This window comes from Diabrotica virgifera, chromosome 9 (assembly GCF_917563875.1).
Source record: "Diabrotica virgifera virgifera chromosome 9, PGI_DIABVI_V3a".
Classification (NCBI taxonomy): Eukaryota; Metazoa; Arthropoda; class Insecta; order Coleoptera; family Chrysomelidae; genus Diabrotica; species Diabrotica virgifera.
The window spans coordinates 63,168,272-63,182,983 of NC_065451.1; the positions used below are offsets into that span (position 1 = coordinate 63,168,272).

Consider the following 14,712-nt stretch of genomic DNA (forward strand, 5'->3'; position numbering starts at 1 on the left):
GAAGATTGGTAGAAATCAAATTATGTAAAATTAAAGCATTACCTACTACAGTTAAGTACCTACATTATTTTTTTACATTTTCCAAATATGTATGTAGATAATTTTTTATTACAATACATACATACTGAAATATTTAGAATTACGTACCTGTGGACCAGTCGATCATTTCTCGGACATAATTACAATTACGGTGACAGATACATTAATAAAAAAAAAACATTTTCAATAATACTTATAAGGAGGAAGACAAATCCACAGACATAAAAATTATAATAAATATTCAAGTATATTCAAATGGGAAATAAGCCACAATTTTACCTAAAAATGATTTTATTAACGTTTCGACGCCCAAGTCGGGTGTCGTTGTCAAAATACAAAATAATACTAAATAAACAAAAATGTTGTTGCTTACTAAAAAATTCTTCTAATAATTTATTTAATCTGACTCATTTATATCGACAATTCAGACACGTATCATACATTTTAAAGTAGACGTATTATAATATTAAATATTATATATTTAAAATATTTATTTTAAATAAATATATTTACTAAAAACACTAATAATATATTCGTTTCACGGGCACCTTATTTGCGCTACATAAAGATGTAGCGACTAATACCATACCACAGTATATAGCTTTATTCAAGAATTCGTATAAGCAAAAAAACTGTGACCATACCATACTGTCGGTGTGCGCATGCGCCAGGGAATGTAAAAATTCACCCTCGTGCGTAAAGAAGTATAACTTCAAAAACTATCATTACATATTTTTAATTCTGAGTACTTTTAGATCATTACACATACATTTTTCATATATATTTTGGGTTAGAGTATGCAGAAATTCAGTTTAAAGTCACTCATGTAAAATTTTCTGTAAAATAAGATACGAGGTTTTCACACTGAGCCATCGATTTCTCATTCTGGCAGATATTGTGACATTTTTTGCCTAAATTATTGGCACTGGCACAGCCAAAAGGCATGTGTCATTTTCCGTTAACATAAAAATTTTTAACTTCTCACATTTGTAGTATTTGTACATGGATATGGCCTTTCTACGCTGTATGTTTATGTCTTTTACAGCAGCATCGAGTGTTCCATCTTGAGTTATCTTCATGCCCTGGTACTTGTATTCATCACAGTGTTTAATTTCTACCCCATCGCCTAATGTACAGCTGGTTCCAAAAAAAAACTGATAAGACTCTTGAAACGTATTTTGTAGAAAATTGAGCAGTGTATTTTAAAGGATAAATACTTTTATTTACATTCTATCACTGTCACTGCCAAATCTTAAAATTTGTCAGATAACTTATTCTGTTCAACCTCAAAAAATGGCTCCACATGCTAGCAAAGAACTAAAAGCAAGAATTGTAACGAAATTAGAAGATGGTTGGTCACTATCTGCCGTAGCGAACCATTTTAACGTAAGCAGAACAACAGTTTTTAATAATAATAAAAGATGGAGAGAACAAGAAACTCTCGAAAGAAAGCAAGGTTCTGGAAGACCAAAAATATCTACCGCTCATGAAGATCGTACGCTTTTGGAGAGATTAGAAGAGAATCCTTTTGAAGATGCGAAAACTGCAAGCATTATGTCACAGTTTCCGGGAAGAAAGACAACACGTTGGCGCAGAATTAAAGCATCGCGTCTTAGGTACCGAACTGCAGCAAAAAAACAAGCTTTTACACCAGAACAAAAGCAATCAAGACTTATATTTGCTTTAAACCATCAGCTACAAAATCAAGATTTTTGGGACTTGGGACAAGGTAATATTTACAGATGAGCAAATTTTTCAATCTTCTAAAAAGAGCAAAATGGGGGTGTATAGACCACATAATAATAGATTTAATCCTCTATATGTTAATAGATATCGAGCAGCTCGTCATTTTGGCGTCAATGTATGGGGATGGATTTCATCTAGAGTAATGGGAATTGTATGGCGTATTGATGACAGGTTTGTTGGGAAGACATCTAAATATTCTAGAAAACATCATGTTTCCCAGTGTAGAACAGTTGTATCCAGAAAATAATTTTATCCTCCAACAAGATAATTGTCCTGTTCACACTGCAAATATTATAAACCAGTGGATCCAGAATAACAACATCGAAACCTTACCATGGCCCAGCTACAGTCCAGATTTAAACCCAATCGAGAATTTCTGGGGCGTTCTTGTAAAACGGTTGTATCGGCGTAATTTTTTACCTCAAAAATGCTGAAGAGCTGTGGCACGGTATACAACAGGTTTGGGAAGAGCTCGCTGAAGAAGACAATTTCATAGTTCCTTTCACGCAGATGGACCGAAGACTACAAGCTGTTATCAATGCTGATGGAGATATTACAAAATATTAATTTTATTTTTATATACCTAAATTTAGTATAGTTTTGGTCTTCCAAACTGTGACATAATGCTTGCAGTTTTCGCATCTTCAAAAGAATTCTCTTCTAATCTCTCCAAAAGCGTACGATCTTCATGAGCGGTAGATATTTTTGGTCTTCCAGACCCTCGCTTTCTTTCGAGAGTTTCTTGTTCCCTTAATTTTTTATTAATAGAAAAACTGTGGTTCTGCTTATGTTAAAATGTTTTGCTGCCTGTGATAGTGCCCAGTTATCTTTTAATTTGGATACAATTCTTGCTTTAATATATTGTTGAGTTAAGTCGTTTGTTTTATTCCAATAATAATAAAAATAATAACAACAACCCTATAGGAAGGTTCATTACTGGCCATTCAGGATCAGGTTATACCAACCAGAAATTACCTGAAATATATCATCAAAGACCCGCAGGTTCAAAACGACAGATGCCGATATGGATGTCAAGCCCAAGAAACCATCCAACATATTACCGGGGGTTGCCAGGCATTTGCTGCAACTGAATACAAGGAAGCGCATGACTCAGTAGGAAAGATCCTTCATCAAGAGATAGCTGTAAAACTGGGACTTCTCCAAACGGACCATCTCCCATATTATCAATACGTTCCTGAGAATATGCTTGAAAATGACAACTATAAGCTATACTGGGACCGCACTGTGCTCACAGACCAAACAGTGGCACATAATAGACCAGATCTCATATTACCCAGTCAATAAATTAACGAGACAAACAATACTCATTGATGTGTTTTTTGTTTAAATTTTTTGTTTAAATGTGTTTTTTTTTTTCATTTAAATTCAAAACAACTCTTTTGAATTTAATATTGACCAAACAAAATGCAAACAATTGAAATTGGCCATTTTAACACCAAGTCACATAATGTGGCTTAATGATAAAAGGGCCAGAGTTAATTTTTTGCATTTTGTTTGGTCAATATTAAATTCAAAAGAAAGCTGTACAAAAAAAAACAAAAATTTGACATTGGCCCTTTTAGAACCAAGCCACAGATATATGTAATCAGTTGTTTGTTTATTTTATTATTTGTCTGTCATAATAAATAGAATATAATGTCAACCCAATCAAATACACTGCTCAACATGATCAAATCTTACTAAGAGTCGTATCAGTTTTTTTAGGAACCAGCTGTATATCAAATAAGGTATATCAAATTAACCTCCACTTTATTATGAGTACTTTTCTTGTTTTATTCTCAAGTATGCTTCCGTTTAGCTCATTTCCATCCCAGACTTTTAAATTGACGAATATACAACAATATTTTAACATAATCTGTAACATTAGTTTCCCATATACATTAATCAAAAACAAATTCACCAAACAGCATGTTTCCATCACCTGTACAATTTTAAAACAGAACATCTCAAAGACTAAAAAGCAACAATTAGTGTAAATATATAGAGTGGAGTGATACAGTTCTTTTTATTAATAAAAAATTCATATTTTTCACAAATTTAATAAAAATAGTAGTCCAAGTAATGAAGCTTAAAATATTACAAAACCTCGCAATTTTTACAGAATGGATCGATTTGCTTGCAAATCTGAGAATAAGTAGTGGATAGTCCAGGGATCAAAATCTATATGATGCCGAAAGGCGCTTTTACCACGGGGGTGGTTGCCACCCCATCTGGGGGGTGGAAATTTTTTATTTTATTTTGACCAAAAAAGTTGAGAAAAACATTCATTCTAAGCAAAAAACATTCTATACATTTTTTGGATAAAATTAATAGTTTTTGATTTATTCGCTATCGAATATGTTAGTTTTATATCGAAAAAATCAATGTTTTTAATCAGTTTTCTGCTAATAACTCAAAAAGTTTTCGTTTTATCAAAACATCTTTGCTTAAGAAAAATGTAGCTTTTGAAAAAATAAACAAAATCGTTTTTTTAATTTTCTTTAAAACCAATAGCACTCCAGCTATACTTTATTATATGTTAGGTCTTCTTCGTCAAATGCTAAATATTGTAGTTTCAAAGTAAAATGACGGGAAAACTATGCACTTTTCGAAGATAACTTGTTCAAACTAATTTAAAGTATCTAAAAATATCTATCTCCAGAAATAAAAAAAGTCTCTAGCTCAAAAAATTAGTGACTCATAATGAAAAGAATGTCAGTCTCTATTTTTTCAGTGAAAAAGTGATTGGAAGCAACCCCCTAATTACCACCCTAATAAAAATTAGTCATTAACCTAGTTTTATCTTCTTTGTTTATGTATTATTAATGGGTTCTAGAGGTTTGACTGGCTTAGAATCATTAGTTTTTAAAAAAATTGAGTTAAAAGCGAATAACGAATTTTTGGAGTTTGGTAAAAAATTATATTTTCTTCAGAATAGAAAGGTTACCATCAGATATACGAAAAAATGTTTAAATATAAAAATGTAGCTTAATTAATTCTCCAGAACTTGGTTTGCATAAATTTTTTCTGCAGCAGAAATTAAGTGAGATATTAACAATTAAAACTTGTAATAACATGCAAAAATCACCTTTACCAACCCTTTCAAAGTCCCAAATTTTTATTAATGAGGGTTTTAAAAGGATTTAATATTAGTTGCTTTATAGACCTTGTAAAAACCCGTAAAATTCTTTTTTACCAAACTTTCTAAGGCAAAAAATAAAAAAGTTAGGGTTACAAAATTAATATATTTTTTTTTTGAAAAAAAAAAGGAGAAATCCAATTGGAAGCATAATATTGTATGTTAGCGGTATTTTTAGTCATGGGCCTTATTCATTCTTCTTTATTTGTGTATTGTTAATAGACTCTAGAAGTTTGACTTGCTTAGAAAGATTGGTTTTTAAAAAACTGGAGTTAAAAGCGAATAACGAATTTTTGTCGTCTGGTAAAAAATGCCATTTTCTTCAGAATAGAAATATTAGCATCAGATATACGAAAAAATGTTTCAATATGAAATTTTAGGTTATTTAATTCCCAAGAACTTGGTTTGAAAAAAAATTTTCTATGGCAAAAATTGCGTGAATAGTAAATGAGTATGTATCGAAAAACATTGATTTTTTAGATATAAAGCTAACATTTTCGAAAGCAAATAAATCGAAAAATATTAATTTTATCAAAAAAACATATATAACATTTTTTGCTTAGAATGAATGTTTTTATCAACTTTTGCGGTCAAAATATAATAAAAGATTCCACCCCAGATATGGGGTGGCAACCACCCCCATGGTAAAAGCGCCTTTCGGCATTATATAGATTTTGATCCTTGGACTATCCACTACTTATTCTCAAATTTTCAAGCAAATCGATCCATTCTGTAAAAATTGCGAGGTGAAAAGCTTCGGTTCCTGGACTATAGAGATAATAGGATGATTCTGAGGAAAGTTTTAAGAACATGAATCAAGACTAAGTCCCAGTTTATAACTCTGTGATTATTATACATTGAACTTAGAAAATTATGTGTTGCTTGACGGGTATTTGCATATTAAAACGGATTTATACTTATAGATGTATAACTGGTTGGCGATGACAATACTCTAAATAGATAACCAATCAATGAGACGAGTAAGATAATTTTACACAAAAATAATCGATCATATGGTAAAATGACAATTGGAGTTCCTAGGTTAGAAATTTGTCAACTACGTAAATATAAATACTTTATGTCATTGGTATATTCGGGCATTGTATAGTGAAATTTGATATATTTATTTAATTTTACATTAAACTATTTTAAATATTAATATCTGGCAGATATTTGCATAAATATTGATGTTTATATAAATATAAATATTCTGACAGCTGTCAGTGTCAGATTCAACTAAAATGTCATGTAATGATTTGCGACATTCTTAAAATCCTATATGACGTCAATATTAAGGACGCATGAAAAAAAGGGATTGGGACGGAGTATATCAAGCAAAATAAAGTCAGTTTTATTCCTAACGATTCTATTCTGAATTCTGTTTACTTGGATTATATAAAAAAAACTAACTAAAGTTCTTCACTCCACTCTAATATTTATCACAAAACACTTACCCCGAACTTGCTGTTCCAAGGTCATAATAACCTCAACAGCCATATTCAAAATCCCAAGTTTGGTCTGTGGTTTATCCGTTTTTAAATGTGCCATGCACATCCTACCTAACTCTTTGAGAGCCTCGTTTATATCTCGGATTCTTATCCTAAAAAAATAGTAATAACAAATTAACATATTACAATTGTGACAGATGCTGTACGTGTAATACAAAGTTTAGATCCGACAAACAAAATAACAAATGTTACATACAAGAGTTTGTATTAATCTAAAACTACAGAGAGAAGACCATCACTTCAGTAAGTATCTAAGAGTTACACTAAAAATTAAATTACTATGTTAAATGTCATCTTAAAGTTCACATATTACTATATTCACATATTACTAATAAATTTCCTCACAGTCCTCTCAATCGATGTTAAATTTCCTCACAGTCTGAACAATATGGTCAGATTTTATTAGGAACAACTATTCCTGGAAGTATCTTCAGTAGCTAATACATTCAGTTTGGTTTTTGTGTCAATAGACAAACACATGATACATAAACATATAATACACCTAATACATAAACACAACTAAAATGATGAAAAGGATGACTAATTGCCTAAAAGATAGAGTCCAAGTAAGTCTCCTGTCAATTTGGAAAACATACATCCAAACAGCTATTGGTTATAAACATAGACACATAATAGGGCTTTTCATCGATTGTTATTTGTTTCGAGCTTCTGTCATAGTTGTATAATCTGTGTACAATATTAATATATACGGATTATAAGACATATGACAGAAGCTCGAAACAAATGACTGTGAATGAAAAGCCCTATACCTAGACTGCGCGCTGCTACCTGAAACTATCTGACAATTGCGACAGAGAAAACTGAGAAAGAGACTTCCGACCTAATAGCCTCAGTTTTTTCTGTCGCATTCGTTAGATAGTTTTAGATAGCAGGCCGCAGTCTAGGTATTCTGTGTCAATGGTTATAATAATAGCTCACTAATTTATTTAAAATAATCTTTTTTTGAAGATAATTTCCAGAGTGAAAATCGAAATCAATTGTGGTTGAAATATCATTTTCTATGTGTCTTACTCTTAGGCCAGTATTATACTAGGCAACTGGTGACGCCACCAAGTTGCTCCACCAGTGACTCATTACGTCACGGGGCATTAAAGTAAATGAGACCTATTAGACTACGGTAACTGGTTGCGCCACCAGTTGCCCATGTCGGCCACCAGTTGCCCATAATATTTTGTGTGCTTTAATTTGGTGGAGCCACTAGTTGCGCCACCAGTTGTGCCACCAGTTACCTAGTCTAATAACGGCCTTAGTACTACGTTAGTAGTAGAAGAAGCAAAAGGTAAAACAAAAAACATCCTCAAATTTATTGACGATGAATTATATTTTTCCGACCTCCTTTCAACTTTTTTTACAAATATGAAAAGACACTAAAAGATTTGTGTACACGAATCGATATATTGACGAAACATATAGATTTAAAAAAAAACAATTTACAGTTTGTAATATTCCAAGATTTCTAAAATTACGTAAATTAATTAAATATATCTAATATGAACTTTAAGATGAAGTGACGAAACACATACAAGAATATAGGCCAAAACACAAATTTTCGTATTTTAAAGCATTATGAGACATAAAACATAAAGGCTTACTTGCAAAATAAAATATTTAATTTTATTGTATTTATATATTTATGACATATGTATATGACCAAATAATATAGAACAATATTATAGCAAAGGAAAAGTCAAACAAGGCTTGCACGTAATTTTCCCCTTGTTGCCATATTCTAAATTTGAAAAAAAAAATATATATGGGGAATAACCAGACCTTTTTGACATACCATGTCTATTACAGCGGGTATTTCATTGTCTAGAGTTAGTGACGAGTTTATATGACGTTATTATTACATTTAGTGAGATTGGAAATGGTCACAATATTGGAGGTTAAATATAATGTCAAAATATTGTTTTCAAATTATAATCGGGAAAGACGAAATACAGGATATACTATTGTTTTAATACAATTCAATTAAAATATCCAACAATTTGAATAAAAATCAAATCGAAAAACTAAAGGAACCTAGTTTAGTGTGTAGACAGTTTCATAGGACAGTTTAAATTTTAACCAACTTCACATCTATAAATAAAAATCTTACATACCCTACTATAGGACAACATGAGTTTGACATTTATAGTTATCTTCGTTTCACATTCTTAAAGACAAAGAGAAACAGTATAGACGGTAGCTGCTATGGTAAATAAATATGTTTTTTAATTTGGCAACAGCGGACAAATATTGATTATGCATACGTATTACCACAAATTGGTAATTTATAAAAGCCAAGCTGCAGACGAAAAGGACAGCGTAACAACTGGTTTTATGAGGAATGCAAACGGGTAACCAAAGAGAAAAATTATGCATATTACAAAATGATGAACAGAAGGATTAGGAGCAATATCGAAGAATATCAAGTAAAGAGAAGAGAGTAAAAACGAAATCACAAAAAACAAACCAATAAATAATTTGAATAATTGGAAAACTTAAATAGAGAATAAGAACACAGAAAATTTTACAAATCAGTTAACATAAAAGAGCTATTCCAGGTCAAATCAACACACTTTGAATTAATTTTTTTCCTGACCTATTTAGATTTTGTTAATATTTAGAGTAGGTACTCATAGTGAATGATTAGGTGAAGAAAAATACAAAATTTTAAATTTTTATCTCAAGCTGTTTCTGAAATATGGTTATGTAAAGTTTTCCAAAAAAATTCAAAACACCGCGACCATACTCTTTTGGAATGGTTGTAGAAGCTGTCCTAATTAAGCTAGAATGCTGGGAAAGGTGTCATTTTGCAACATTTTTAAAACTCTTTACAGTGATATATATACAACATGATGTTATGGTAAACAAGTTTTTTTCAAACAAAAAAAATATAGTTTGAATAAGTTTTTTTCCAAAAAGTACAGCTGGTTCCTAAAAAAACTGATACGACTCTTATTAAGATTTGATTATTTTGAGCAGTGTATGATTGGTCTGACATATTATATTTATTATGACAGACAAATAATAAAATAAACAAACAAACAACCATTTTTTGAGGTTGAAGTTATCTGACAAATTTTAAGATTTGGCAGTGACAGTGACAGTATGTAAATAATAAGTATTTATCCTTCAAAATATAATAAATTAAATATAATTAAACTCATATTTATTATATCACACCTCCTCAAAAGCTTTTTACAAGAACATAGTCAGCGATTTTGATATGACTTAGAGCCAGACTTAATCAAGATCGCCTATAAATCGTGCTGTTAATTGCCTTGCTGCGAGACCAAAAACAAAAAGAAGAAGAAGAAAAAAGTACACTGCTCAATTTTCTACAAAATACGCTTTAAAAGTCGTATCAGTTTTTTTTGGAACCAGCTGTACATTAGGCGATGGGGTAGAAATTAAACACTGTGATGAATACAATTTAAAATTTTCATAATATTCCTACAAATACATAGTACTGTTGTTAATAACATATAAAAATTTGCCACCCTGTATAAACAATTATATTAATGTTTATATTACTGAATAGAGAATTGAATAACCTTTCAAATGAGCTAGCACACGACCCCTAGTCTCATTTAAAAAATCATCGATTACGTCATCACGCCCAGATGGATGACGTCACTAGTATGATATATATGCCAAAAAATTACAATTTAAAAATAAAAATTTATCTGTTTCGATATTTTCCTTAAAGTCGGCAGCTTGTGAAATTGCGAATTTATTCCTTTCATTTGAACCATACTGTATGTATAAAATTAATTTTTTTTATGTTGAACCCATCACCATCCCATGATAAAATTTTTATATATTATTAACAACAGTACTATGTATTTGTAGGAATATTATGAGAATTTTAAATTATGTACTTTTTGGAAAAAAAACAAACAAAAAAATATATTTTTCCTGTTTGAGAAAAACTTGTTTATTATAACATCATGTTGTATATATCATATATCACTGTAAAGAGCTTAAAAATGCTACAAAATGACACCTCTCCCAGCATTCTAGTTCAATTAGGACAGCTTCTACAACCATTCCAAAAAAGTATGGTCGCGGTGTTATGGAATTTTTTGGAAAACTTTACATAACTATATCTCGAAAACGATTTGAGATAAAAATTTAAACTTTTGTATTTTTGGTTACCTTATTAGCCACTATGAGTAATCCAAATTATAACCAAATCTAAAGAGGGGTGGAAATTAGATGTGTTGAGTTGATATGGAATGACCCAAAAAGAAACGTTTTGAAGCCACAAACGAACCAAGTAAAAGGCGGCAGGAACACTATAGTTTGTTACTTAATGGAGAATGTACAGCTGAAGGTAGATATGATATAGAACTACTACAAGAGCAAACTGAGCTACCAACTTTGAAAGAAATTCAGTCTCTAGCCAGAAACAAGTCACCCTTGCTTGAATGTTCCAACTATATGAAGGATTTTCCTTGTTAATATGGCATATAGAATTTTGTCTCTGACACTTAACGAACGACGGCACATATCATCAGAGAAATATTAGAAAAAACGACGGAGTGTGACACTGAATACCCCACTTATACAGGGTGTCCCATAATGGATTTAAGATTTTAAATTATTCTGGCACCGGCCCTGCGCTAAGTAGGAATGAGCTGACTGTGTAGTTAGGTTGCGCAAGCATGCGGATTTCAGTTACGATGGCACAGTGGCCAGCAGAACAACGGGCGTTTATGCTTGAATCGTTCTTTAAGAGCCGTTTTACATGACCGAGATTTACTTCGAAATTGACGCTGATAACTACCATGAAAAATTATCTAATAAAAATGTTAGATGTAAAACACAAGATTTACTCTGAAATATACCATGATAATTTTCAATATAAAAATTTAGAACCTGTTCTATATTCTATCCACAGAGAACGGCAGTTCTCACCAGTGGCGCACAACACCCCTACATGCGACACTATATATACACGAAATTTTCGATTTTCTAAACCTGACTGAATTTAAACTTGGGCCAAACCCCATCTTAAAGTTTAGGAAAAGACTCGTCCATTCATATGTCAACCATCAATTTTGGTCCAAGGGTGTGGATTTTACGGCCCTTCCCATTTAATGCCTGTTTTTCGTTCTCGTCCCCAAAACTCCCAAAAATTTCAAAAATATAAGCCCGACCTTTGCGGCTTCTGATAGCACAGATAATTACCTTTCCAACGCATGTTAAATTTTGAAAATCGGTTATACCATTCAAAAGTTATCGAGCTCAGAAATATGACTCAATTTTTATTTAAAAAATGGAAAATGTTTGTGGATATGTATGTATGTATGTATGTATGTATGTGTGTGGAAAAGTTACACCGATCTGAATAATTTTTTCTGTGTTTCAAGAATGTGTGAGGGCCGATTCAGAACCGGTCTAATTTTTGACTTCTGACTACCCTTAAGCCAGCTAGAGGGCTAGGTAGATACAAAATAGCATATTTTTTGGGCGTATATATCTTAGGTTTAACAAAAGACAGGAAAACCGCAAATACACCAAATCAATAGGGTTGAGTTAAGCTTTTAAATGGCGCATAAGCGATCAAGCTGAGACATACACACTGCTCACCATAGCCAAAAAACTGAAAAATTAAACTTTGAAAATTTTGGTTTTTCGACAATTACTCAAAATTTCAACCTACGAATTGCGCCAATAACTGAGCGTTTGTAGAAGGACTCAGGACGCGTCTAACGGTGTATACCTCATATCTGGGAAAATTCGAATTTTTAAGTTATAGGCTTCATAAGTATGATCAAATCTATTTCTTATGGGAAAAACGGGTTTTCAAGCTCAATAATTCCTGTAATACTCACACTCGATCTTGGATGCATCAGATACTACTTGTCAATACGTTTCAAATTCATGTTTGGTGATCAACATCAGGTAAGCCGTTCAGAAGTTATAGAGCTCCAAATGTATAATTAGTCCAGGAACTGTAATTTTTCACTTAGCAATTTTTACAGAATGGATAGATTTGTTTGAAAATTTGACAATAAGTAGTGGATAGTCCAAGGATCAAAATCTATATGATGCAGAAATACGCTTTTACCATGGGGTGTGACAACCAACCTCATCTCGAGGGTGGAAATTTTTTATTATATTTTGACCGCAAATGCTGGTAAAAATATTAATTATAAGCAAAAAATGTTCATTATAAAATTTTTTCATAAAATTAATAGTTTTCGATTTAGTGGTTATCGAAGCTGTTAGTTTTATATCGAATAAATTACCAGAGACCGGCAGTTCCCGCCAGTGGCTCAGAAATACACCCCCCTACACGCGACACTATTATTTGCACGAAATTTTCAATTTTCTAAATCTGACTGAATTGAAAATTGTGCCAACTCCCATCTTCAAGTTAAGAAAAAGACTCACCCATTCATATGTCAACCATCCATTTTATTCCAAGGGTGTCGATTTTACGGCCCTTCCTATTTAGGGTCTGTTTTTCGTTCTGGTCCCCAAAACTCCCAAAAACTTCGAAAATTTAAGTCCGACCTTTGCGGCTTCTAACAATACTGATCATTACCTTTCCAACTCATGTCTAATTTTGAACATTACCAGAGAACGGCAGTTCTCGCCAGTGGCGCACACCCACACCCCCCTACACGCGACACTATATTATACACGAAATTTTCGATTTTCTAAATCTGACTGAATTGAAAATTGGGCCAACTCCCATCTTAAAGTTCAGAAAAAGACTCACCGATTTATATGTCAATCATCGATTTTGGTCCAAGGGTGTAGATTTTAGGGCCCTTCCTATTTAGGGTCTGTTTTTCGTTCTCGTCCCCAAAATTCCCAAAAATTTTAAAAATTAAGTCCAACCTTTGCGGCTTCTAATAGAACTGATCATTACCTTTCCAACGCATGTCTAATTTTGAAAATCGGTTATACCATTCAAAAGTTATAGAGCTTAGAAATGTGACTCAATTTTTATTTAAAAAAGAGAAAATGTTTGTGGATATGTATGTATGTGTGTTTAAAAGTTAAACCCATTTGATATTTTTTCTCTGTGTTTGAAGAGGGGGTCAGGGCCGATTTAGAACCGGTGTAGTTTGTGACTTTTGACCACCCATAAGCCAGCTATAGGACTTGGTAGGTACAAAACAGCATATTTTTTTGGGGTATATATCTTCGGTTCAAGAAGAGACAGGAAAACCGTAAATACACCAAATCCATAGAGTTGAGTTAAGCTTTTAAATGGTGTCTAAGCTGTCAGGATCAGACATACGCACGGCTCAGTATCGCCGAAAAACTGAAAAACTAAACTTTGAAAATTTTGGTTTTTCGACAATTACTCAACATTTCGACCTACGAATTGCGCCAATAACTTAGCGTTTGTAGAAGGACTCAAGACGAATCTAACGGTGTATACCTCATATCTGGGAAAATTCGAATTTTTAAGTTATAGGCTTCATAAGTATGATCAAATCTATTTCCTGTGGGAAAAACGGGTTTTCAAGCTCAATAATTCCTGTAATACTCACACTCGATCTTGGATGCATCAGATACTACTTGTCAATACGTTTCAAATTCATGTTTGGTGATCAACATCAGGTAAGCCGTTCAGAAGTTATAGAGCTCCAAATGTATAATTAGTCCAGGAACTGTAATTTTTCACTTAGCAATTTTTACAGAATGGATAGATTTGTTTGAAAATTTGACAATAAGTAGTGGATAGTCCAAGGATCAAAATCTATATGATGCAGAAATACGCTTTTACCATGGGGTGTGACAACCAACCTCATCTCGAGGGTGGAAATTTTTTATTATATTTTGACCGCAAATGCTGGTAAAAATATTAATTATAAGCAAAAAATGTTCATTATAAAATTTTTTCATAAAATTAATAGTTTTCGATTTAGTGGTTATCGAAGCTGTTAGTTTTATATCGAATAAATTACCAGAGACCGGCAGTTCCCGCCAGTGGCTCAGAAATACACCCCCCTACACGCGACACTATTATTTGCACGAAATTTTCAATTTTCTAAATCTGACTGAATTGAAAATTGTGCCAACTCCCATCTTCAAGTTAAGAAAAAGACTCACCCATTCATATGTCAACCATCCATTTTATTCCAAGGGTGTCGATTTTACGGCCCTTCCTATTTAGGGTCTGTTTTTCGTTCTGGTCCCCAAAACTCCCAAAAACTTCGAAAATTTAAGTCCGACCTTTGCGGCTTCTAACAATACTGATCATTACCTTTCCAACTCATGTCTAATTTTGAACATTACCAGAGAACG

At 32.3% G+C, this 14,712-nt stretch overlaps 1 protein-coding gene across 13 annotated transcripts in view; it reads right to left on the bottom strand.

Moving 5' to 3' along the window:
• Positions 1 to 14,712, bottom strand: part of LOC114325175 (protein daughterless) — a 551,617-nt gene that overhangs the window by 12,361 nt on the left and 524,544 nt on the right. For all 13 annotated transcript variants that reach the window (XM_028273157.2, XM_028273154.2, XM_028273153.2 and 10 more), the window contains one exon: positions 6,379 to 6,524. In XM_028273157.2, coding sequence (XP_028128958.1) covers positions 6,379 to 6,524 — 146 coding nt within the window. The remainder of the gene's footprint in view (positions 1 to 6,378; positions 6,525 to 14,712) is intronic.